Genomic DNA, 25,897 nt, shown 5'->3' with positions numbered 1-25,897 from the left:
CCTCACCCTGTAGAAGAATGTGGAACATAAAGACATAATGATGATCATTTCTGTCTCTTCCCATCTAAAGGAAAGAGATCACTAACAAATAGAGAAAAATGCACAATCCTTTAGCCCAAGTGCAAAATCAAAGACATTTTGAAAACCAGCATTTTTTCACAGGTATGCAGCTAACTAATTTCACAGTGAATCTGGACTTAACTGTCAGGGGCCCCTGTAAAACTTATTACACTTGGTTGGCTTTCCACAACTAGGAAAAGCATTAGTATATTTGCAAATGGGATTCTTCCCCAGAAACTGTTGGGACCTTTTGTAACATATCAGACATAAACCACAGTGTCTTTCTAAAACAATAACACACTGATATTTTACTTGTGGTGTCAGAGGTTTTGCATACAGGATTATGGGTGTTTGCTGGGAGTCCAGGCTGTTAGCTCTGCCTCTTCTGCTAACTTCCCATGTGATGTGCAAAGATCCTTCAAACCTCAGGTACAGAGGCCAAGCTGATGCACCCCAACTGTGGAATGGGGCTCTGGCCTAACTCTTAGGTTGTTGTAAACATAAACAGATGTCTTTTTTTTGCAAAGACATATTCAAATGTCACTATATATAAACCAAGATCACACTGGGGGTCATCTGTCAAAAGTTATAAATGGAATTTGATTACAATAAACAGAAGCTTCCCTTGCTGTCAATAATTAGAGGGTATGGCCAGAGGCTATAGAGGTTTGAACAAGTTTGTGACGAAATTGACAACAGCTGACTGTCCCCCTTCCCCTGCTCTCTATGAAACAGGTGGGGAAGGTGGACATCACTAGGTCATCTACATCTGGGGAAGAATCTGTCAGCGACCGTGGAGGAAGACACACTCCCATCAAACTGGAGCCATCTTGTTAACCCTGAAATGATAGTGATTTCTTTCTTTGCAGTTTTATTTCTTTTTATTTATTTTATTTTTTAATATTTATTGAATTTATTGGGGTAACATTGGTTAATAACATTGTATAGCTTTCAGGGGTTCAACCTCATCAGTATATTGTATTATGTTCACCACCCCAAGTCAAGTCTTCTTCCGTCACCATTTATCCCCTTTCACCCTCTTCTGCACCCCCTTCTCTGTAATCACCTGTAGGAATATGCTGTGAAGACATGTAGAGTTAGGGAAACAGAGACAGCAAGGCACCCTAGTACAAAGGCCCTGAGCGGACAGGAGTCCAGTGGCCTCTCTGACCCGTACTGGAAGCAGCAAAACAGCAGGAAAGGATTCAGTAACAGAAATGTTTAGGCTCTCAGAATAGAGATTGAAAGCGGCATGTTCCTTGTCCTTTACTTCACCTCCTGAAAACCTCTCCTGTCTGCATCCCTGAGTTATTTGTACCTGCTAATGAATAGCTGAGTAAGGTTGGGGCGGGACCTCAGTCTTTCGGTCTGGGGACAGAGGCAGCTGCCTCCCCTTGGCCACTCGGAGCATGTCATCTGGTCTCCCAGTAGTTGGTTGTCAACACGACAATCATCAAACCGAGGCTTATTGGTTTTGGGGTTTTTAAATCTCTTCACTTTTCCACCCAGACCCCCAACCTCCCGTCCCCTCTGACAGCTGTCAGTCGGTTCCCTGTATCTATGGGTCTATTTGTATTTTGTCTGTTAGTTCATTTTGTTCATTGCAGTTGTCAAAGTGGTCACCTGAGATCGAGGCAGGGATGGCCGCCGGGGCCGTGTGTGCGCTCAGAGAAACAGGCGCCCTGAACTCGGACTCCTGTTGTCCTGGCGCCCGGGGACCGCAGTCCTTACCCTCCCCAGCAGGGCCAGTCTTCACTGCAGAGCCGCGGGCTCCTGGGGGCGCCTGGTTTGCACTGGGCTTGGGAGACTCTTCATGACTTCTCTCTGCAGAAGGAGCAAATGTCCCTTGAAGGTCTCAGTGGATGACAGACAACCCAGAGGGGAAAACCCTGGAAGCTCTGAAAACCCAGGGCTAGAATGCCCCTCCCCCAGGCCTCCATGATCTGCCTTCTGCATGCAGGTGACCTGTGGGTCAGTATTTTATCCCTCCTGTCCCCTGGGCCTGCGCTAAGACACTGCACTCCGTGGGCTCCCCTGCTCTCCTGGCCCCCGCAGTCTGCACTGCATTCTCTTTCCTCTCTGACATGTAGCTCTGCGGGTTTGAGTTTGTGTCTGAGGCTGTATTAGTAGTAGCTCTGCTTCCTCCCAAGGCGGCCTTAGCAGTCTGGTCCTGAAGAAGGCAGACCTCCCACCTGGCTGCTCCTTCCCTCCCCTCCACAAGCCCTGGGAATGGTTACTTGACAAAACATTTAAATTCTGTTGTGTTTCAGTGACTGACCTCTTTGGGTTTATTTATCACAGCCACTAGCCTAATACAAAAGTTAAAATATGAACTACTTTCAATTAAAGCAAAGTTGTACTTTACTAGAAAGGACATAAAGAATTAGAATAAATCTTTGCTATAGAACATTGTTCATTTATAACCATGAAATATTCTTTGTTTTTTGTTTGTTTGTTTGTTTGTATTTTTCCGAAGCTGGAAAGGGGGAGGCAGCCAGACAGACTCCCACATGCGCCCGACTGGGATCCACCCAGCACGCCCACCAGGCGGCGATGCTCTGCCCATCTTGGGGTGTAGCTCTGCCGCAATCAGAGCCACTCTAAGAGCGCCTGAGGCAGAGGCCACAGAGCCATCCTCAGTGCCTGGGCAAACCCTGCTCCAGTGGAGCCTTGGCTGCGGGAGGGGAAGAGAGAGACAGAGAGGAAGGAGAGGGGGAGGGGTGGAGAAGCAGATGGGCGCCTCTCCTGTGTGCCCTGGCCGGGAATCGAACCCAGGACTCCCGCACGCCAGGCCGATGCTCCACCACCGAGCCAACTGGCCAGGGCCACCATGAAATATTCTTATTCGCTCTTACTTCTTTTGCAAAGTTTTTTCCCAGACGTAGGTGGTATTCTTGAATCCGTGGACTCTATAAAGAAAAAGGAAGCAAGCAGTTATGTGTCTGCAGTGGTCTTCCAGATTCTGTGACAGCTCACGCAGCAGATAGGCTTTGCAGTAATATCGATGTTGGATGACCATTTCCTTCTTTCTTTCAATTGAACCCAGTTCTGGGCCCAGGGTCACAATGCTGGACTCCTGCCCAGCTCTTCCTTACACTCAGCATGTGAATCTGTGAATGACCCTGAACATCACTCTCTCCCATTTCCCCATCTATAATGCTGGGATAACCTAATTACCCTGTCTCCCTGGTTAAGGTTTCTATAAAAACAAAATGAAGCTTTATTCACAAAAACCCTGGGAAAAAATTACAATAAGCCAATGAGTTAACTCTCATTTGAGTTTGAGAGTAATTGGTCTAAGCCATATTTTCCATTAATAATTAAATAGCAGTGCAAATTATCCTTTGAAGATGTTCTAACTTTGGTAGTAAAGGCAATATTGTCAATAAATAGTGAAATACTGTGCTTATTACTCTCTATAGAATATGAAGCACATTGGTAGAGACTAAGTATATTATTTCAACTTTTTACATTAATAGATGTGACTGTGCAGTAAAAAAGACTGTCATTTTAGTAATGTACTATTGCTACACTTTCAATATATTCAATTGATTGGGCTCATCTAGCTAAACAAGAGTTTATAATGCTTTTTTGTATTGTAGAAACCTAGATCATTTTATTTAAAAATGTCACCGCAATAATTTCTATAAAAAATAAAACAAAATAAAATATTGGTCTTTTGCAACATCAAGACCAGGTCACATTTTTATTTGGTCTTAAATCATTTCCCAAATAAGCGTTCTCCCGTTTGCTCTGAGCAAGCAGGACGGGAGGACCCCTCAGCAGTCGGTGCACTGAGGAGCTGCCCATCTGATGACCACCCGGGCTGCACGCAGGATGGAGGAAACGTTTTGATACACATTTCAAGCTCCAGTTTACATAGGAAATGACTCAGAATCCAGGAGAGTAGTCTTGTCTTTCCCCTTATCTCCATGAAACTTTGTGGAAGACCTTGGAGTATTGATGTGATTGTGTTTTCTCATCTAGATGCAAAGGTAACAAGGTCCTTCCTGTTTACCCACCATGGTTTTTGTAGAGGAAAAGTACCATATTTCCCCATGTATAAGATGCTCCCATGTATAAGACGCGCCTTAAGTTTGGGATTCGAAATTTGAAAAAAAAAGTATGACTTAAAATTATTGAACTCAAGTTTTATCCATCATAAAATTCATACAACTCCTCATCACTGTCAAAACTCCCATCCATTAGCTTGTCCTCATCTGTGTCTGATGATGAATCATTGTCTTCAACAATGAGCGCAAAAACAAATGTGAAAAAGTGGGAAATACAAGTGAAAAAGTCTACAACCACCGTATAGATCACAAATTTTTTGAAAAAGGATTCATCTTATACATAGGAAATACGGTAAGATACTATTTGCAAAGGCCTTTGAAAAGTAACTCTATATACTTGGCTTGCTTAAGTATTCTTTTTAAAAATTTTTATTTATTTTAGTGCAGTAACATTGATAAATCAGGGTACTTATGTTCAGAGAGAACATCTTCAGGTTATTTTGACATTTGATTATGTTGCATACCCATTACCAAAGTCAAATTGTCTTCCCTCACCTTCTATCAGATTTTCTTTGTGCTCCTCCCCTTAAAAAACAATCCTTTGGGTTTCAAAATACCTCATTCACTTCTGCTAACACTAGACAGCTGGAGGAATTGACCCGTGACACTATTTAAAGTTTGTGATCACATGACAATATGACCTTCCAATAAAAAAAGATATTTAGCTTTCTTTCTCTGTACAAATCATTGTATAAATCCAACACTTTATAGTCATAGAATTCATTATTTTGTTAGCTTATTTTTATTATATAATCAACTGATGGAAACACAGGTTGATTAATAGGACCTATGAATTAATAGGCCACATCTTCAAAAAATCCAACTATAATGATTTCTTATTACTTTGCACATCCCCAAAAGTCAAGTAAAACAAATGCAGAGAAGGGGTTCCAGGGCACAGAATGACCTCAGGAGAGACGTCTCAGGACACAGTGGCTCTGAATTCGTGTCCCCGCAGCCCCAGCCCCACCCTCCTTACCGGGCCGCCTTTTCACTGCTGAGGTGAAAGCTTCGGGGGTCTCGTCTCCATCACCGGATTCTGCGGAGTCCTCACTCAGGATCACTGTGCAGAGAAGAAACCCCTTAGTGTTTCAGACCCTTCAGGAGAGCACTAGGAAGAGCTAGAGCTACGTTAGCTCAGGCGACCCCGGCCTGTGCCCGACGGTGTGACCTGCAGGGTGTCCCAGGTCACACACAGAAGGTGGTAGAACCCGTGCCCAGAGAGCAGCCCCTGCCCGTCCTGCAGCGCGTCTTACCCTGTGCTCACCTCCCCTCCGCCCCCACCTCCCCGCCGTCCCCGCGCGCCCCGCTCACCTCCCCGCCGCCCCCACCTCCCCGCCACCCCCACCTCCCCGCCGTCCCCGCGCGCCCCTCTCGCCTCCCCTCCGCCCCCACCTCCCCGCCGTCCCCGCGCGCCCCGCTCGCCCAGCCTCAGCTCCCCTCTGCGGTCTCCAGACCCTGTTCCCGCCGCCCTCTTTCTGTTTAGGACCTCCACTCTCATTCCACCTCTCTGCTTTCATTCAAATCTTCCTTGTCGGCGTTCCTCTGGGTCCAGCCCATTGCCCCTGAGTACGCCGGTGTCTGGAGAAGGTGTCTTTCTGTGGTTATTCTTTAATCTCCTTTTATGACTATCGTGGCTCTCTGTATTTTTTCATTTTCCTCCAACCGGTACCCTCATACCTTCTCATCTTTGAATATAGAAATAGTCCCTCTGACATCATTACTTAAATTCACCATTTCTGTTTTTGACATTTTTCCAATTACTGAGGACCTTTTTCTGCTGAACTCGCTGCATGAGGCGCTGGTCCCCTCCCCTTCCGACCTCTAACCAAGGGCACCTGGACTGCCTCCATGGCCCTGGTGACACGTCCCAGACCCGTGCCCCGTAAGGAAATTCACATCACACATTCTTCCCCTCAGCCTTGCCTATCGTGTCAGACGCGGGGTTACAGTTGCTCCTGGCTCCGGCTTCCACGTTAATTCCTGATTGAACAAATGGCTTTTCCGTTTTTATATGCATAAGCTCTGCAGAGCAGGAATTCCCCGGGATTCCGTGGTCGGGTGGTTCCACTATAGGACAAAATTGTAATAAAGGAAGAATTTCGTTTGTCTCCCCTGAGGGAGTGAGCACCCTCCCTGCCCTCAGCAAGCCCCCACCCCCTGGGGTCCCCCTGCAGGGAGAGCTCCCCCACCTCTCCCGCTGCTCAGCTCCGCCCTTCCTCTGCGCCTCTCCTGACTCTGGGGTCTTGTTTCTATTTCCGGTTTCACTCTCAGAGGAGAGACCTGTTTCATCTGAGAGGGTCCCAGGGCCATGGTGGTCACTGGGGACACCTCACCTTCTCACTGGTGTTAGGAGCTGCCCTTTGTGCCTTCTTTGTGGTGACCGTCTGCTCTGATCAGACGATGCTCTGTCCTCTCTCTCCACCTGGTCCACTCCGGCCAGTCCTTCACTCATTGTCCTTTACTCATTCTGGACATGGCTCTCACTGTGTCTCCCCCATTTTCTCTATTTATTGGCGTTCATTCCCCTCTGTACCTTCCTCTATTCATACTGTTTCTCTACATTTTCTATCGGTGCCCCCCAGGGCCCAGCAGGGTCAGGGGAAGCAAAGTGGGTGCCCAGGACCCACGAGGTGCTGAGAGGGAGCTCCTCCTCCCAGGGGTCCCGGGTCTCCCTGCCTGGCGGAGACCTGGCCCTGCTGCCCCGCCTGATTTTCCAGAGTATCCACGCTCTGTTTCCTACTTTTTAAAATCCTGTTTCTGTGTCTTAATTATTTTTATGATCGTAGATATCTCTTCTATATCAGCTTTTTTTGTATCTCTGTATTTTAAGCATTCCCGTCATTACCAAAGTTCTACTCTCCTGACCTCATCCACCACACCAGCCCCTCCCCCTGCCAGTGCCCCTCCACACTCACCGCGCCCAGGCACTGCTCTTACCTGCTGGCTCAGAGGCCTGGGCACGTTGTTCACTTGCTTGTTGGCTTTCTGGTGCATCAGTGTCACTGGTTGTACCTGTTTCCACCGCATCTATCTGCTCCACTTCACAGAGCTGCTCTGGGAGTTCATTTTCAGGTAGGGCTACACGTCAGTCACATTTTGAAATATAATTGTTTTATTTGCACCCTTCATCAATTAAATTCCAACCAGAAAATACAAAGCTCTCTAAGCTTTTGGAGCAGAGGGAAATTTAATCCAGGTGATAAGTTATATAGCCAATGGAAGAATTGAGACTTCCAAATGGCAGAATACAGACACCTTGAAGAATGATCAAAGTCAGCTATGCAAGGAGCCAAGGGTCAGCCCAGAGGCCAGGGTAACCAGGTGAGAATAACTGGACCATGGCTGGCCTGCTTGGCGGCAGGTAAAGTCGTAGGAGATGCAGCTACGGCCAGAACTGCTGCCCAGACAGCGATGGGGAAACACCGTTCTCCCTGCTCCCACTCTCCATCCCTCGCCAGTGTCTCCTGGTTAGGAACCCAGCAGGAAGCCAGCAACCAAGGGAGCGGGCAAGCAGGTCTGCAGGGTCTGTGGCCAGAGACAGAGGGCGGAGTGAAACAGTAAACTGTGAGGAATGACTCCCTGGTTAAACCATCCAGGACCAATGCACTTCTCTTCCCCCTAACAAACCTCCTCTGCTCAAAATCCATTCCAACTACTCACCCTCTTCTTTTCCCTCAAACCTCAACAACAAGATGAATGGCTGCATGTATTTGCAGTGCCCTTTAGATTTTTTATTTCGTGCTATTTTTCTAAGTAAAAAATTTATGTAAAGATGATTTTCAATTAATCCCCACCATTTAACACAGAACCTGGGCCCTGGGCCCTGGTGCCACATCCCCAGTTCCTGGAGCCTCCTCTCTGGGGCTGGGAGGGGTGAGACACAGCCATTCCCTCTGGGTCACAGACCTGGACACATTTGTTGGTAGTTTTCTGTGCATCCTTTGGGTTATAATGTCACTGCTTACTCCTCCCACATCCTACACACACACACACACACACACACACACACACTCCTCTCATTGCTCCTTACTTATCACAATTCCTTCCCGTCACCCTTCCTGTTCCCAGCAGCTGCACTGGTAGAGGAACAGCAAAAAAAAAATAGATTGATGCATTTTGTATTCTTTATATTCTTAACTGTTACCTTTCTGATTACATGTGATTTGCTAAAAGTATAATGGTGCTTTCAGAAATGATTTTGAAAGTTTTTCTTTTTAACAAAAATATATTACTAATTTAGAACGTTTTTTCTTAATTAACCCATCTCACTGAAGGCTACACTACAACACCTTCCGTGGTTCAGGGGGTTCCCTGCGTCTCCTCCCTGTCACTCACTTCCCGAGGACAGTCATGGACTAAAGACGGGAGGCTTCTTACAGACTGGTCTGCTCTCGGGTGGGCAACGTATGTCTCTCAGTGTGTTTTCCCCGCCCGAGATTGGGGTTGCTTTTATCACTGCTCCACGGCCTGGGGGATAATTACATTCACCGTGGACATATGTGGGAGGAGAAATCCCACAGTTCACTGTAGTGGGTAAAAGCGTAGACTCAGGCCCAGATGTAAATAATGCTAAAAATTGAACCTAATGATAATAAGAAATGCACAAACACTGGTGAAGTACCAGGCGTGACTGAGAATGCTTTCCACGGCGTAGCTGCTGAAAATCCATCACCCTGTGAAGTAGGTCCCATTATCACATCCACAGCCTAATTCAAGACAGATGCAGAAAGACATGACCAGGCACAGTGTATGGAGGCCGCTGTGCGCATCCCTGCGGAAACTGCAGGTGCCGAGACAAACAGCTCTGGGCCATCAGCACTAAAAAGCTGCGGCCCTCCCAGCACAGCACACGCCAGGACGGGACAAGGACAGCAGAGGGTCACAGAGCAGTCAACAGCAACAGACCTTTGTAGTTCAAGGGTTCCGGGAACAACCAGGTCAGGTTTTGATTCCAGTTTTCACCAGTTTCTGGGGGAAGAAATTAGAAGTTTATTTCAGCAACTGAGGTATGAGCTGCACCATTCTCCCCTCCTCCCCTTTTAATTTTTATAACATGGGACTTGAAGACTCTTCCCCCCAGGTATCAGTACAGAGCGGCACCCCTGGCCTCTGTCAGGACACTCGCTGTGTCATCCACGAAACACTCGGTAACTGGAGATAGTTTTTCTTGTCACCCACGGCCATTGGGCACCTGTTTGTGTTCAGGGCTAGCTCTGATGGATGACCTTCCCTGACTTCCCATTCCCTTCACACCACACCCTGCATGCCAGTTTACTGTCTTGTGGGCCTTTCCATGAGGATTGAGTGTGCGGGGTTAACATCACAGTGCCTGGTTCATCCTGCTCATTGGACCTCAGGCCAACCACATTCATGGTCTCTCTAGAGTTCAGTTTCCTTTTCTACGAGTGGGCAGAGAGTGATACTGCCCCCCGAAGGTAGCGGCGAGCACTAAGCCCACCTCTGCCAGAGCAAATGCTCAGTAGGTGAGCTCTTAGTGATGTGGTTGTTTCACTCTGTCCTTCACCCCTTTCCCCGGCTTTCATTGCTCCTCCTCCTTCCTCTCTCTCAAGGTGCCCACATCTCCTCCTCCACATCTCACCACTTCCTCCTCTCTCCCTGTGTGACTGCCGATCTCCTTGAATATTCCTGCTCCTGAGCCACATCCCCCAGGTTTAAATCAGTCTCTTCATCTGTCATCATCGAGAGTCTCCTCTGTGATGATGACTTTGGGCCCATAGTTCCCAGCCCTTCCCAGCATCACACATCTCCTACAGGGGTCCTTCTAAATCACAATTAGTTCCGGGTCAGCATTCTCTTTAAATCCGGTTTCCTGACACACTGGGTTCCTGCTCCTCGGCCTTGGTTATTGGGCCAATGGTCTCTTTTCATAGCTGTCCCTCCAGGATCAGGCCCTGGTCAGATGTTCATACAAACACCCTCCCTGCCTTGTCCATGGTCCTGAACAGTTCTTGCCTGATCCCCAGGCCCACTCAGGACTCAGGGCCCACCTCCCTTTCTCCCTTTCTCTTAGCAGATGAGAGTTGGGTTTTGTCTGCTTGCCATCACCCTGTTCAAGGCTTAGTTGGATGTTAGGGTTCTCTGCTCTCTCTTTTCCATTACCTTCTGGGAAACAAATTTTTTCTTGAACCGCTGAGGAGAGGTAGAAAAAAACACAATTAGAGATCTTCATCACAACCTAAGAACATAAATGTGTATGTTTAGTTGTTTCCAGCCCTTGGGTCTCTCATGACAAAGTTGATGAAAATTCTCATGGTAAAGTTTCCCATCATCCCTGGGACAGAAAAGAGAACCCCCAACAAGGAGCCCGTATGTTTCCTATACAGACGGCAGCCACTCAAATCTCAGGGCAGAGGAGTCACAGAGACATAGTGCACCTATTCCTCATGTAAACAAATTTCTGATGGCTAGAAAAGCATCAAACAAATAATGAAAGTTAAAGGTGTATTTTTACCTGTTCAAAGTGTAAGGAAAAAACAGGAATTTCTTTGAAAAGGAACTAATATCCTGTAGATGTCTATGTGTATAAAAGAAAAGCACAAGAAAGTTAAGTAAATCGTTAAGTCAGGGACGATGAGCACTTCCCAAAGAGACAGCAGAGGACACAGGAAGAACTGGAAAGACTTCCAGGGGGACCAGTTCCCAGAAACAAAGGAGGGACACTCTCTGAAGTCACAAGCAGGGAGGGAATATTGTAGCCCAGGGGGAAATCCCAAAAGGCCTGGACCAGGGACCTGGGAGGCTGCCAAAGAGGGGAGACTGGTCAGCGCCCCAGGGCCCTGCATGGAGGTGACCCAGAAAAGTAAGAGGAAGGAAATAAACCAAGAAGCCAGGTGGGCATCTGGGAGGAGTCCAGGCAGGAGGAGCCGTGGGAGGCGCGGGGTCCACTCACCCCAGGGCCCTGCATGGAGGTGACCCAGAAAAGTAAGAGGAAGGAAACAAACCAAGAAGCCAGGTGGGCATCTGGGAGGAGTCCAGGCAGGAGGAGCCGTGGGAGGCGCGGGGTCCACTCACCCCAGGGCTGATGGCAGGTGCACCTCTGGAGCAATAAACCTGTACTTCGAACCTACAAGCCTCTAGGATCTCTTTTATGTCCAACAAATAAACTTAGAATTCTTTAGCTTCAGATATCCAACCTTTCAAATTCTTTACAAATTTATTCTTTTGAATTGACTCCCATCATCTTCTTCTCTCTCTCTGACTGAGAAAAATCCAAGGTGTCCTTGTTTTGCAGATACATGGGGCCCTTTCACATGCTATACCTTTTCCCATAGCATCTGCACCCCTTAATTCATATAACTATTTCCCATTGTTATTTGGACATTTTGTGTTGATACCATCTTGTGTTGATATTTGATAGTTGATGATTCCAACCATCTTGTGTTGGGATAAAAAAAAATTTCAGGCAAGTCAGATGAAAAATTTTTAGAGAGAGAATTCCAATCAAAAATTCCTACTACAATTAAAAAATATAAATTGTAAGTCTCAGAAAAAGTGGTGGATCAATCTTATAGTGTTATATAGTATCAAAAACAAACTATGGAAGAGCAATAGGTTTTGAAATTATTTTATTAATGTTTACTTCACTCCTTGTGGAGAAAGAGCTAATACAACCATTATCCTTCTTTAAGGGTAAATTTGACCTGGGTTAACTTTCTCTCTCATTACTTTAGACACCTGAAAAGTGATCTCTCTCCTGTGTGACTAGGGCAACACTGGATTTAGAGTGAAAATGACCCATGACCCATAAACTGTATGTGGACTCAGAGGGAATACATGTAAACTATCAGCCATAATGGTCTTCCCTCAGTGCAGTGACTCTTGCAACTCAGCTGTCCCTTATAGGGCCCCTGTAAGTTATGACTACAGAGTTGCTACATGAGACATTAACTTTTCTAGGCAGGGTGCTGCTAAGCCAGGTGGATCCTGAACTCACAGCTAAGCTGTCACTCGAGGCAGATAGTAGTCAACTTGGTGGACAGCTGTGTGGACCACAGCTGGGGGTCCCTCGGAAGAGGAGTAAGTGATGCTGCCATGGTGGGATACTGCATTTCCTGTCATTTGTCCTTCTAAGTAAATCTGATGTCACGGTGGCTCTGGTTGTCCTGTGAGTCTAGATGTAGAGCTAAGCAGACCTCCAGGTGGGTGTTGCGCTGTAGTCATCACACCAAAGCTTCAAGAAGGCTCATGATAGAGCTGCTTTCTTGAATACAGTATCCCCATTTCCTAGCACTGCATGTGACACATGGTAGATGCTCAATAGGTCTTCATAAAAAAAATTTTCTGTGAACATTGAAAGATAGGTAATAAACCTAATTACCATTTCTGAAGTCTTCACGAACTTCATTCAAATCAGGGTAGTTCTTCATGATGACCTTGCTGAACAAAATTTTCATAAGTGACATGTCAAAGCTCTTCTCCAGTTCACTGAGAACATCATATACTACTTTTGGAACAGGTGACAGGTTTTTCCAAGCTTTTTCAGACTCCTTAAAAAATAATGAATAGAGAAATATAAATATGGACTTCTAAGTTCCAGAAGAGCCCCAGAGAGTGATTTCATTGTTAATGTGTTACAATTTCCCTACATAGGTATTTTCTCATGGAACGTTTTAGGATATCTCTGTAGTTATATGGCTACTAAGTGGAATAAGTGGATCTTTCCTGCTTCAAAATACCCACTTGTGAATCAAAACTCCTCGCCCTCTTTTACATTAGATAGAAGAAAAAGCAATTTTTTTAAAGAACAAAAATGGGTTCAAAGTTAAATAATGTGTAGCCCTTTCTGAGCCTGGCCCAGTGATTTAGGAATAGACTTAGCAGGTGACGAGCTGCTGTTCTGTTGACAGAAAAACCCTTGTCTCTTCCCCTGGGCTTACTGGCCCTGCATGAGCTCAAGGAAACCAAGTGGTGATATTCCCCTTCCTGTGAACTTGGTCATAGAGAAAAAAAGGAAAAGGCTTTTGTCTCTGATCTCCACCTATGTCTCTTGCTACAATTAACCTAAATTCCAAGACTCCTAAATACCAAAAGTAAAAAACAAATAAACACACCAAAAAAAAACTAAAAATGGTTGGAGACTAGCAAGCATCTACATCTAAATTTGTCCTAACAGGACATTAATTCTCTGTTTTTTAATGCTCTTAGATCTAAGTACTCAAATAGATGTTTATTGAAATAAAATGTTTTATAAATTATTTTATTAAATCAATTCATTAAATTTATTTTCCATTCATTAAAATTACTTTTCTGTCCTAGAATATGCTATATTGTACATGCAACTTCTACAAGGCATTCCACAGCCTAAACCCACCAGCTTCAGATCCTTTATCTCCAGTGCTATTCACCCCGACTTCTGGGGGGGCATTATGGGGTCCTAGTCCTTCAGTTAGAAGCAAAACCTTTTCCAATGATGCCTACTACTCTTCTCCTTTTGACCTTATAGAAACATTTATAGCAGTACTTGAGAAGGACTCCACTTGAAGACTCCTCAGTTACTTAGCTGTGTTCTGACATTTGACTCCAAACTATCAATAAAACATAATGAATTTGGGTTGGTTTACCAGATTGTGACATAATAAACCTCACTTACGTTAAACAGTTCTTTGGTGATGAAACCACGGTCTCGAAGTATCTCAAGGAAAGGAAATGCTGTTTTTATTGCATCTGAAATCTCGACCTTATGGCTTTTGAAATGAGTGAGTGTAGTCTCATAGATAAGCCTCTCGATTATGGTCTGGTCTACTGCAGCCATCCTAGGGAGAAAGGACATCATGACAAAATGGCCAAGACTTTGAGATGCTTGTAAAGGCTGTAACATTTTACATATGAAGGACAAAATGCGAAGAATGAACATGTATAAAGTAAGTGGTCCTGAGTAGAGAACAGAATAAATAAAATTGATGCAATAAAGATATAATGAAAACAGGATGGATCAGAAAGGCATACATATTGTTACAAAAGTACAGACTGTCCCAGTTAAAGCCACTGTATTCTTCTAAACATATCTAGAATATTTTAAATTAAAAATTTATAATAAAAGAGAGAAAACTTCTTTCTATTCAACAGTGTTAGAAGTTCTAGTGACAACAATCAGATAAAACAAAAAAAAATAAAGGGCATATAAATTGGAACAAAAGAAGTAAAACTCTCATTATTGACAGATGACATAATATTATATTTGAAAACTCCACTAAAAAGCTATTAGAGCTAATAAATGGCATCAGTAAAGGTGCAGGATAAAGATTAATATACAGAAATCTGTTGTGTTTCTAAGCACCCACCAAGCACAAAGGATCATAAGAAGAAATTAAGAAAACAATCTCATTTACAGCTGCATCAAAAAGTATAAAATACTTAAGAATAAATTAAACCAAAGATGTGAAATACCTTTACTCTGAAAACTGTAAGACATTAATAAAAGAAATTGAAGATAAGAATAAATAAATGGACCAAACAGCACAGAGTGGAACAAGTGATGATTACAGCGTATAATCAGTGCAATGAATGGCGGCAATGCCATAAGGGATGGGAGGGAGGTATTGGGAATACTCTGTTATCCGGTACCTGTGCTACAGGGGAAGTGGTATAAACTGTATATTCCAATATCTAGGCAGACACTAAAAACATTTAAAGAGAAGTAAAATTTATATGTTAATAGAAGAGATAAGATGAAATCATGTAATGTGCTAAATTAAAACCAAAGGAGGCAGAAAAAAAGGGGTGGGGATGAAACCAAGAACAAAGGCAGTAAATAGGAACAGTTACAAACATTATAATTATTCATTCGACATATTAATCATCGCTGCCAATGGGAATGGTCTTACCGCTACAAACTAAAATCGGAGATTATCAACGTGACTGAGAAAAATTTTAAAACTGTATCCTGCCAACAAAATAAAACTCTAAATATAAAGACTCACATAAAGAATGGAGAAAATATATCACGCTGACATTAATCAAGAGAAAGATAGAGTAACTATATTATTTCCAGACAAAGAAGATTCAGAACAAGAAAAATTAGGAAGGAGAAGGAGGGCAGTACATATGAAGGAGGGATCTGTTTTCCAAGAAGATTTAACAATCCTTTAACCTGCTTTTACTTAAACACAGAAAACCAAGTTATATAGTATAAAAATTGAAAATAACTACAAGAAGAAATAAACAAGTCTACTATTAAAGTTTGATGTGTTCAACACCCTGTTTTAGTAATTTATACATCTAGCAGGCAGAGACTCAATAAAAATGCATTTATGTGAATATCATTGTCAATCAAATTGATCTATTTGGCATCTATAGAATACTACATTTCACAACACTGAATACACATATTCCTGTTATCACAGGAAAAACTCGTCTTCTCCAAGATAGATCTCATTTTGGGTAAAAAAACATACGTTAAATTTAAAAGAATAGAAATCAGACAACATAGAAGTTAAACTAGAAATTAATAACAGTCATAAATGGAAACTTCAGATATTGGGGAATGAAAAATATACTTCTAAATAACAAATGGGTCAAAAAAGAAGTCTCAAGAGAAATTTTAAAATTGTTTGAACTAAATGCAAATGAAAAACTCACAAAACCCAAAGCTGGTTCTTGGAAAATATTATTAAAATCATAAACTTTCCCACAGGCTAATTAAAACAAAATTAGAAAAGACACAAAATATCAACATTAGAAGTTTAATTTGGAACATCACAACTAACCTCATGAATGTCAAAAGCATTTGAAAGAATATTGTAAACAAATCTATGTGTACAATTTTTGGTAATTTTAATAAAATGGGCCAAATCCTTGAAAGATACAAACTACCAAAACTCATTCAAGGAGAAATAGATCCTGTGAATAAGCTTATATTCATTTTTTAAAAACTGAATGAATAATTAACATATTTGAAAAAATTGTCAGGGTTAAATAGTGTCCATGGTGAGTTCTACTAAACATTGAACTAAGAAATGATACCAGTTCTTCAAAACCTTGAACAGAAAATAGAACCAGAGGGAACACTTCTTAACTCATTCCATGAGTTCAACAATTTGATATCACTAAAAGCACATGATAACAAACTATAGACCAATAGCTCTCATGAATATTGATGCAAAATCTTCACCAAAACATTGGCAAATTGCATACAACAAATGTATAAAAAAATTATACTCATGACCAAGTATAATTTATCTCTGATGTGTAAGGCTGGTTCACATTCCAAACCAATCAGTGTGACCCACCATATCAAGAGGCTGATGAAGAACAAGGAGTGATCATATCAACTGATGCAAAAAACTCACTTGACAAAATCCAACACCCATTCATGTGAAGACTCCTAGCAACCTGGACATAGAAAGGAATTTCCTCAACAGGAGAAAGAACACCCATAAGAAAACTATAGCTGATATACCCACTGCTGAGAACCTGCACACTTTCTCCCTAAGATCAGGAGCAAGGCAAAAATGTCCTCTTTTACAACTCTTATTCAACATTGTACGAGAAGATAAACTAAAAAAAGAAAAGGAAATTAAAACTATAGAGTTTGGGTTGGAAGAAATAAAACTGTCCTTTTTGGCAGATGATGTAATTGTCTATGTAGGAAAACCTAAAGAATTCACCAAAAAATCTCCTGAAACTACTATGTAAGTAGAGCAAGGACACAGATTCAAGACAACATGCAAATATTAATTGCTTTTGAATATACTGGCATTGAAAAATTAAAATTCAAAATTAAATAGAACAATACCATTAACAATAACAACAAAATATAAAAAGCCTAGGTTTGTATTTAACTAAATGTGTAAAAAAATTTGTATGAAGAAAATTATTCCGGAAAGAGAAGAAATTTATTTTGCAAAATAACTATTTTGATATAAAGCTTCAAAGTATAATAACAAACTTAAATGTTAAGCTACATGGTAAAGGGAAATTTGATTTAAATAATTTGTTTTAAATCATTTAAAAACTTGAACAATATCTTTTCAAAACTAAAAATTACCAAAAAATAGATTAAAACTGAATTTCAGAAATAAAAATTAAAGTTATGTCTTTTTTTAAATAGTAAAAAATAAAATAAAAAGAAAACATAGCTTGCATTTTTAGACAAAAATAAAACAAGAAAAACAATAAGAAGCATAACAGTTAAAACAGGAAACAATATGAAAATATATGAAACAATGTAAATGAAACAGTGGTGATATTGGAAGACACAGGACCAAAAATAGAATCCAATAAAAAACATGAGGTTTTTTTTTGACACAGTAAGTGCCACAAAAGTTGTTAAAATAAAAAATAGGCAAGTTAGGGTATGCAAACGTGAACAATAAGAAAAAATGATGCTAGTATCCATGCATAAAGAAAATAAAAGAAACAAATAATAAGACAAATGTTTCACAGATACTGAAAAACATTCACCTCTAAAACTAAAGAGTCTAGTGTTGGCTCTTTACACTGGCAAAATGATCACACAGGCTAGGAGAATTTAGGAAAGAAGAGGTATTACTTAATCTTGTGTCCCAGAAATTAGAAGCACACAATATTTTTCAATACTTTTGAAATGTGTATCATCAGTACATCATAATCTTGGTCACAAAAGAAGACTCAGAGAGTTATAATGGGCACAGTTTAACAGACTGCATGTGGGGGGGAAAAAAGACAAAAACACAACCAAAGATTTTATGAAATGAAACATAAAGCACTCTGTTGGGTTAAAAGAGGAAACCAATCTTTTAGTTACAGGCTATTTTGATAAAGAGGAAGAAGAAAAAAGGGAAGTAGTGAAATGAGACTAAGAATGAATAAATATTAGGAAATCTTATTATGTAATTTATTGCAACAATAAAAAAGCAGGAAAAATATTTTATTACATCCATAAATTACTTAAATAGAAAATTTGAAAACACCTAGCAACTGTTTTTAGAAAAACTATATGAAATAGGTGGAAACTGACACAATGTGAAGTCACCAAAATTAACAAACACTGAGGTAAACATTGAAATGATGAGGCCATTCAAACAAAAATAAACAATGCTTACATTTATCACAATTTACATCTATATGTTTTACCTAATACAATAGGATAAGAAAATGAATGCATTGGTGTAAATAGTAAAATAAGATGCAACATTATATGATCTATGATTATATATGCAGAAACAATGAAAACCTACCTAAATTCCCTAAGAAATTGAAAAAAGGAGTAAAAAAGAACAGGTACATTAAACTGACAGATATTATTTGTAGCGACATGTACTGTATTGAAAAGAATAAAATAATACTTTAAACACAATAGTAAATGCACATGCATATATTTATAAACATCTAATAGTTATAAACCTATGAAAGAAACTATAATGTCTCATTGAAGAAAATTGAACAGATCTAAATAAATGGAAATGTAGAAAGTGCCTCCAATTAAGAAAACATCCGTCGGCCTAGCGTGCGGAGGACCCGGGTTCGATTCCCGGCCAGGGCACACAGGAGAAGTGCTCATTTGCTTCTCCACCCCTCCGCCGCGCTTTCCTCTCTGTCTCTCTCTTCCCCTCCCGCAGCCAAGGCTCCATTGGAGCAAAGATGGCCCGGGCGCTGGGGATGGCTCTGTGGCCTCTGCCTCAGGCGCTAGAGTGGCTCTGGTCGCAACATGGCGACGCCCAGGATGGGCAGAGCATCGCCCCCTGGTGGGCAGAGCATCGCCCCTGGTGGGCATGCCGGGTGGATCCCGGTCGGGCGCATGCGGGAGTCTGTCTGACTGTCTCTCCCTGTTTCCAGCTTCAGAAAAAAAAATGAAAAAAAAAAAAAAAAAGAAAAAGAAAACATCGCAGTTTTAAAATGTTGATCCTTCTGAAATTATTGTAAAAGTGTGGAGCACTTGCAATTTGTAATCCCATTGAAACTGCAGAAAGTAATTTAAAAATGTATATGAACAAATATTTGAGGCAACCAGAGAAAAATATAAAAAGAAAGTAAAGGAAGATTTAATAGGCTTAAATGTTAAAAATACATTTTAAGATATTTAAAAGAACTTAGAAAAATATTTTCAGCACACACGTCTGAGGGTTAATACTATATCTGATATACGAAGACTCCAGCCAATTGATAAAAATAACATGCAATCCTGAGAAAAATGGACCTGAACAGTCACTTAGAGAAAAGAGAATTAATGCAGTAATTTTCCAGTAAATACATTTACATATACAAACTAACACATCAGTGAGAAACCATATCTCAGTCATTAGACTGGCAAACGCAGTTTCGTGAGTGACGGACAACATGGTGCGGGAAAAGGTTGGGAGAAGCAGAGGCTCATGGCTGGTGTGAGCGGGAATTGCTACAGCTGGTGCTGTGTCAAAGCAGAAACGGTCACACTGTTTGAAAATATGTAGGAGGAAGTCTTTGGGGACATGGTGTTAGACAAAAAGGTAGTTATAACACCAAAAGCTTGATCCATAAGAGAAACAATCTGATAAATTAGAATAAAAAATATTTAATCTTTTGGGCTTCAAAAGACACCATTAAGAAAATGGAAAGACTAGTCAGAGAGCAGAGAACGAGAATCTGGACTTGGTCAAGAACAACAGGTTCCGCTGGGAGCAAGGGACAGAGATAAGCTTGTATTGGCATGCAGGGCTGGGTGAGGGGCTCCAACACAGTCAGCCCCCCCCCCCAGTTTACATATAAATTTTTTTCAGGCCAAGAAGTGAAAGAAACCGTGTGAAAAGTCTCAGAGAAGCAGAGTAGAATTACCTGAGGGCTCCACATTCAGAAATGGAAACAAGAATTGAGACGAGTCCAGAGAATGTAGAGAATTGAAAGTTAACGGAGTCACTTTGACCTATGAAAAGATACATCAGTTCTGAACACAGCTAGAGGCTGATTATCTGAACTTGATACAGGCACAGGGCTATGTCTGGGGGATGAAGAAATGAACAGAATCAACATTTTTAAAAAAAGAAATAGTATTAAGAAACCATAAGGCAGGGGTCCCCAAACTTTTTACACAGGGGGCCAGTTCATTGTCCCTCAGACCGTTGGAGGACCAGACTATAAAAAAAACTATGAACAATTCCCTATGCACACTGCACATATCTTATTTTAAAGTAAAAAAACAAAACGGGAACAAATACAATATTTAAAATAAAAAACAAGTAAATTTAAATCAAGAAACTGACCAGTATTTCAATGGGAACTATGGGCCTGCTTTTGGCTAATGAGATGGTCAATGTGCTCCTTTCATTGACCACCAATGAAAGAGGTGCCCCTTCCGGAAGTGCAGCGGGGGCCGGATAAATAGCCTCAGGGGGCCCCATGTGGCCCGCGGGCCATAGTTTGGGGACCCCTGCCATAAGGACTACTAAAATGTAAGTAATTGTCATAGAAGACAGGATGGAGACAACCACTGAACAGGAAATAAAAAGCTAAAGACATGATTAATTAGGGACAAATAAAGCTGTGAAGGTTAAAGTAGCAGCAATGAAAGGATAGCTTTACCCTTAAAGAGAACACATTTTTTAATATATTCAAGAAGAAACTTATCCTGAAGTAGAGGTAGAATTGAGTCTGCCTCCTTCAAAATCCAAGAACTATGGTTAAGACAGTGTGCATGGAATTCCCCAGTAACTTTCTGCACCACTTTTATTTATTTGTAATAACAAAGGTACATCTATTTTATAAACTCAATACTGTAATAAGTTTTTATTCTACATTTGAAAACTTTAATAGAATGGGAACTGCCATTAAACAGTTATAAGACAAGGAAGTATAATTTATGAAGTTCTGACTTCGTAGACTCTGTCCATAAAGAAAAGACAGTCACTCAACTGACTGCATTGGCCAAAAAATAAACCAGCAATTGACAGAAGAGGAAATTTAAATGGCCAACAGACACAAAACCAGCTCAAACTCTGATTAAACTCCCCTTTAATCAGAGAGTGCAAATTAACAGCAGGCATCCCCTCATCCAGCCCCTTTGAGAGATCTGGGCCTGGGGCACTGGCAGCCTCAGGAGGTTATGGTGGTCCCCCCACTAGGAAGGCAGTTTGGTAGGCTCTCTAAACAATTAAATATTAGTATTCTTTGCCTCAAGATAGTTACCTTTTGGTTTTGACACAAGACAAATACTTATTGTTGGTAACAATAAATAATTGAAAACAGCATAAATGGTTTAAATGGGATATAGTTTTTAAATTATGGTAGATCAATCCCATCCAAGTAGTATGCAACTATTAAAAGGAATGAGGTAGATCCATATGATCATTAACATGTAAAGACCTCTAGTAATTTTAATAATAAAAATTTTAAATTAATATTTATATAAATATTTAATACATATATATATACTTATACAGATGTATATTAATATAGATACTTAATAATAGCATATACAAAATAATCTCAGTCATTATAAAGCAAGACACAAATGATACATTTGGAGGAGTAAGTCACGGTATATGTGTGGATGCATGGAAAGAAATATAAAATGCTGTGCCTACAACTCTCAACAGGACCAGGATCAGAAGCTGGGGGGCCGCGTGGGGGGTGCAGGACTTTTCCCCTCTACATACATTCATGTCATTTGAAATTTTATGACGAAAGATGGATAATATACATTTTGTGTTAAAAAAAAAATCAAGCAATTAAACATATTAAGTAATGTTATTTCTGACCCATTATGAGAAAAAAAGATAGAATTTCTAGCCTCTTCCCTGTCAGAGGTAAAGCCATTCCAGACCAGTAAATCACCGCACTGGTCTCTGGCGCCTTAGTCCCTCCACTTCCTTCACTCCCTTAGGTCGAGATCCCTGCAGGAGGAGCCCGACCCCCAGCCAGAGCGGGGACAGGCGGAGCTGACCCGTCCCCAGGTCAGGCATGACACCAGAGCACCCAGCGTTTGAAAATGTCATGTGTTTCCCCTGAATTATAAAGTATTTATTCTCTTTGCAACAACCTAGAAGAAGGCAGAGAAAGCCTGAGAAACAAGAGAGATCAAAGGTCATGAGAAAATAATAAATTGCTGCCTCCAAGCATCAGAAAAGAGAGACTGCCGCTTGCTTCTTACAAGAGGACTAATGTCAGACTCTAAAGCAGCAGCCTCCTTTCTGTCTGTCTGTCCGTCTCTCTCTAAAATGAATAAATAAAAAAATAAAATAAAATAAAGCAGCAGCCCAGCCAGAGAGAAAGTTAAAGGGAGGGAGACAGAGACTGACCTGGTGCTGAGGTCCTGGCACTCATGGGCCATCGTCCTACCCTGGGCCCTGCCTGGGCCTCTGATGCCTCCGCTGTCCCAGACAAAACCAGTGTAACTAACTGCTCAGCCTCGAACAAGAGGTTTGTGAATCTTCTCAGCCAGGGAGGGCTCCACCCAAATGGGGAAAACAAAAGTGAAAGGAGCTTTCCGAGTGTTGTCAGACACTGTCTCCCTGCGCCTGCAGCCCACGGTGGTGCTCAGCCATCAGGACTGTGGCAGCAGGAATGGGGGACAAGGAGGGACAGGCAGGATCTGGAAAGCCAGAGGATGGGGACCCCCAGTGAGGAGCAGAACCAGCCAATAGGAGTGCCCTCGTTTGTGTAAAGACAAAAAACATCTCTGAATCCTGCTGTCCTCTGGTGCCCCACCCTCCTGAGAGCATGCAGAGTAAGACAGTTAGGTCTCCTGTCCAGAAACAGGGCTGGGGGAGCCACATTCCCCAGTGTCATGACTTCCACATCTGGTCCCCTGAGTCCGACTTCCTCAGGCTGTAATTGGGGTTCTCACCCAGGTACAGTGAAGATACAGGGGAAGGCTCCCCCCTCTCTTCACCTCTGCTCTTTCTTTCCCCCAAAGGGGCAGACTTCCATCTGGGCAGATTCCACACCCTGAGGAGGACACCGTGCAGGGGGCAGGGCCGCAGTGTGCCCAGTGCTGCACACGGGGTCTCCCCGCCCCCCTCACTGGGGGTAGAGGAACTAGTAAGCTGAGCCTGTGCTGGGCACAGCTGTCCTGTACTCCTGGTCTCCACGGTTCACGGGACCCGGACAGGGTCTGACACAGACGACACCAGTCTTTTCTAGTGTCCCCTCTCTCTCCTCTGTCCCTGGACAGCAGGCCGACTGGGTTACTGCTGTGCCAAGTGTTGGCATTAATGTGCCAGCTTTTCCTGGGTCTGCTGAGAGTCACCAAGTTCAGCACGTGAGTTAGAGTCCCAGAGCAGTCAGCTGGGTGGACAGTCTGAAGAGGCCAGCCTCCTGGGTGGGCACTCCCACACTGGGGCTGCCCTGGCCCCGGGGTGGGGGGGAGGACACGTCCCTGTGGGGCCAGAGGAAGCTGAGGACAGGGCCCCCTGTGGACAGCAGTGTCCCTGAGGGGTCAGGAGTCCCCTGTGGACAAGCACAGTTTCCTTCATCCAGAGAACAACGTCAGGCCCACCTGGTTTAGGAACCAGACTGGACCATCTCAGAAGCAGGCTGAAGCCCTATCAGTGCTGCTGGACTGAGGACTGAGGTGTCACGTGGAACACAGGACACGCCAAGGGGACGGGCTTCCTCAGCGTCACCAGGAGCAGCTGCCCTTCAGGCCCCAGTAGCGGGCTGTGTCCACCTGGGAGACCCTGTGGGGACAGATTAGTCCCTGAGACTAGACATTTGTCCTGGACCTGACAGTTCTAGGCAGGAGGGCTCGGCCGCAGCAGCCCCAGCAGCCCCTGGGCCAGAGGATGGAGACCCGGGCACCAGTGTGGGTGCAGAGAGGCAGGGGGAGGGGCCATGGGGCCTCAGTAGGGACACTCAGGCCCCGCACCCAGGGCCCCTTCTAGGAGGTGGCCCCTCAATCAGCAGGACTCCTGGTCTCCTTTCCCCCTTCTCTCTGGGGAGACGCTCAGGCGGGGAGTCTGTGAAGGGGAGTCTGCTCTGGGGGGTCTCCCTGGGCTTTCCCTGCCGCGGAGGCCAAGGCTCTGCGCTCTTCGGAGCTCAGGGGCACAGGGACAGTGGGTGGGGGGCGGTGTGTGTGGTTGGTGGGAGCAGCCTGAGCCTTGTGGCTACGCCGCATTCTGGGGTCCATATGTGGGGTCCTTTTTGGCACGTGTCCACACCACATCACCGGATCCCGCTTTTATCAGGCAGAAAGCTGTGATTTTTATTGCCCTCTGTTCACCTTTAACCCCGTCAGTGGGTTTGGAACTCAGGTCTGGAGACTTGGGGAGAGTTAATACACAGAATTTTCAGTTCCCCTCTGACTTTCTCCTCTCTGGAATTTCCCTCTGGCTCCCGGAAAGCCGAGTTGCCTGTCTCTGCTGGCCAGGAAGAAACTGGGCTTTCTACCACAGCTGTGACCACATCAGGAGCCTGTGATGCTCTGAGTCAGGCGACAGTAAACTGGAAACATCTTGTGTTGGCTGCTTCTGAGATTTGACTTTCCTCCAGAGTTGCCCTGTCTTTGTTCACTTTCCAGGAGTGTAGGCATTGCTCTCTGAATACTATAGTGTCCAGACTGCCTAGCTGTTTTCGTCAGGAAGATGGCTTGCTAGGAACTCAGCCTGCAGATTGAATGCAGAGTTCGCTGTCTTTGTTTGTAAGCAGCAGACCAGCTCCGCCCACTCCCAGGCCCAGCCCTGCCTCTGAAGACCCCAGAGGTTCCAGTGCCCCTGAGGCCCCCCGCCCACCAAGGAAGAGAGAGGCTACTGTGCGTGCATCAGAGGCACACACACCAGACTATTTACACTTTGTACTTCTGTGCTCAGGAGCACAGACAAAATTTAGAGTGAGCTAGTTTATATACAACATAACAGAGCAAATCACATGTCTAGAGAAAAGACATGTATGATTATAGAATTTCAGTTGGATCAAATACTTAAATACTCTCTATAATGATGAGACATACAAGTTATCACCAAAAAGCCTAAGAATTTCTTTCCTCCTCTTCCTCCTCTTCCTCCTCCTCCTCCTCCTCCTCCCCTCCTCCTCCTCCTCTTCTTCTTCTTCTTCTTCTTCTTCTGGAGGAGAAAGGGTTATGGTTGTGGAATCTTGTTTTTGTTTCAAGGACTTACTGACACATCAGTCTCTTTCCAAGGGGTTTGGGCCACCACCTTCCCTCTGCCTGTCTCTGGATCTCAGCTCCCTGTGTATGTCACAGAAGAAGAAAGAGCATGCAAGCGTGTACACTTGAGAGTTGAGGTCATGTGTTTGGAATCTTGGTAACATTCCTTTAATTTTGGCTTAAAGAACACCCTTGAGCATTTCTTACAAGGCAGTTCCAGTGGTGACCTCCCCTGGCCTTTGTGTGTTTGGGAAAGTCTATTTTCCCTTGGTTTCTGAGGCACTGCTTTGCTGCATACTATTCTTGGTTAACAGTTCTTTCATATTAATACTGAGAATATATTCAATCCCACTTTTTCTTGGCCTGAAAAGTGTCTATGGAGCAATTTGCTGATGGTCTTGTGGGGGCTCCCTTACAGGTGACAAGTCACTTTTGTCTCGCTGCTTTCAAAATTCTCTCTTCGTCTTTGAATTTTGACAATTTCATTTTTAGAGTGTTGGTCTAACCCTTTTTAGGTTCAACCTAATGGGGCCTTTGGGTTGTAAGATATGGGTGTAAGATATTTCTCCCCAAAGATTTGGGAGTTTTCAATCATTAATGATTTAAATGAACTGTCTTTCTCTGTTTCATTTCCCCTTCTAGGAGTCCCATAATGTATATATGTTGTCCTTGATGATGTCTCCTAAGTCCTGTAGGCAGTCTTCACTCATTTTCATGCTTGCTTTTCTCTTCTCTCTGGATAACTTCA

At 43.1% G+C, this 25,897-nt stretch overlaps 1 protein-coding gene across 4 annotated transcripts in view; it reads right to left on the bottom strand.

Annotated features, from left to right (window-relative positions):
• LOC136378399 (nuclear body protein SP140-like protein) overlaps nt 1–25,897 on the bottom strand; it is a 60,049-nt gene that overhangs the window by 15,441 nt on the left and 18,711 nt on the right. Inside the window, exons 1-10 of one of the 4 annotated variants that reach the window (XM_066345287.1) lie at nt 22,346–22,486; nt 13,747–13,909; nt 12,475–12,643; nt 10,257–10,286; nt 9,042–9,104; nt 7,074–7,214; nt 6,060–6,203; nt 5,113–5,196; nt 2,916–2,969; nt 1,684–1,884 (exon numbers count right to left, since the gene is read on the bottom strand). In XM_066345287.1, coding sequence (XP_066201384.1) covers nt 1,684–1,884; nt 2,916–2,969; nt 5,113–5,196; nt 6,060–6,203; nt 7,074–7,214; nt 9,042–9,104; nt 10,257–10,286; nt 12,475–12,643; nt 13,747–13,909; nt 22,346–22,377 — 1,081 coding nt within the window. In that variant the 5' untranslated portion in view covers nt 22,378–22,486. Of the gene's footprint in view, nt 1–1,683; nt 1,885–2,915; nt 2,970–5,112; nt 5,197–6,059; nt 6,204–7,073; nt 7,215–9,041; nt 9,105–10,256; nt 10,287–12,474; nt 12,644–13,746; nt 13,910–22,345; nt 22,487–25,897 lie in introns of those variants that run through there. The other 3 variants (XM_066345288.1, XM_066345289.1, XM_066345286.1) reach the window with 3 other exon arrangements.

Source organism: Saccopteryx leptura, chromosome 7 (genome assembly GCF_036850995.1).
Source record: "Saccopteryx leptura isolate mSacLep1 chromosome 7, mSacLep1_pri_phased_curated, whole genome shotgun sequence".
Lineage (NCBI taxonomy): Eukaryota > Metazoa > Chordata > Mammalia > Chiroptera > Emballonuridae > Saccopteryx > Saccopteryx leptura.
Note: the sequence above shows the minus strand (reverse complement) of the source record. Positions and strands in the feature narration are given on the sequence as shown.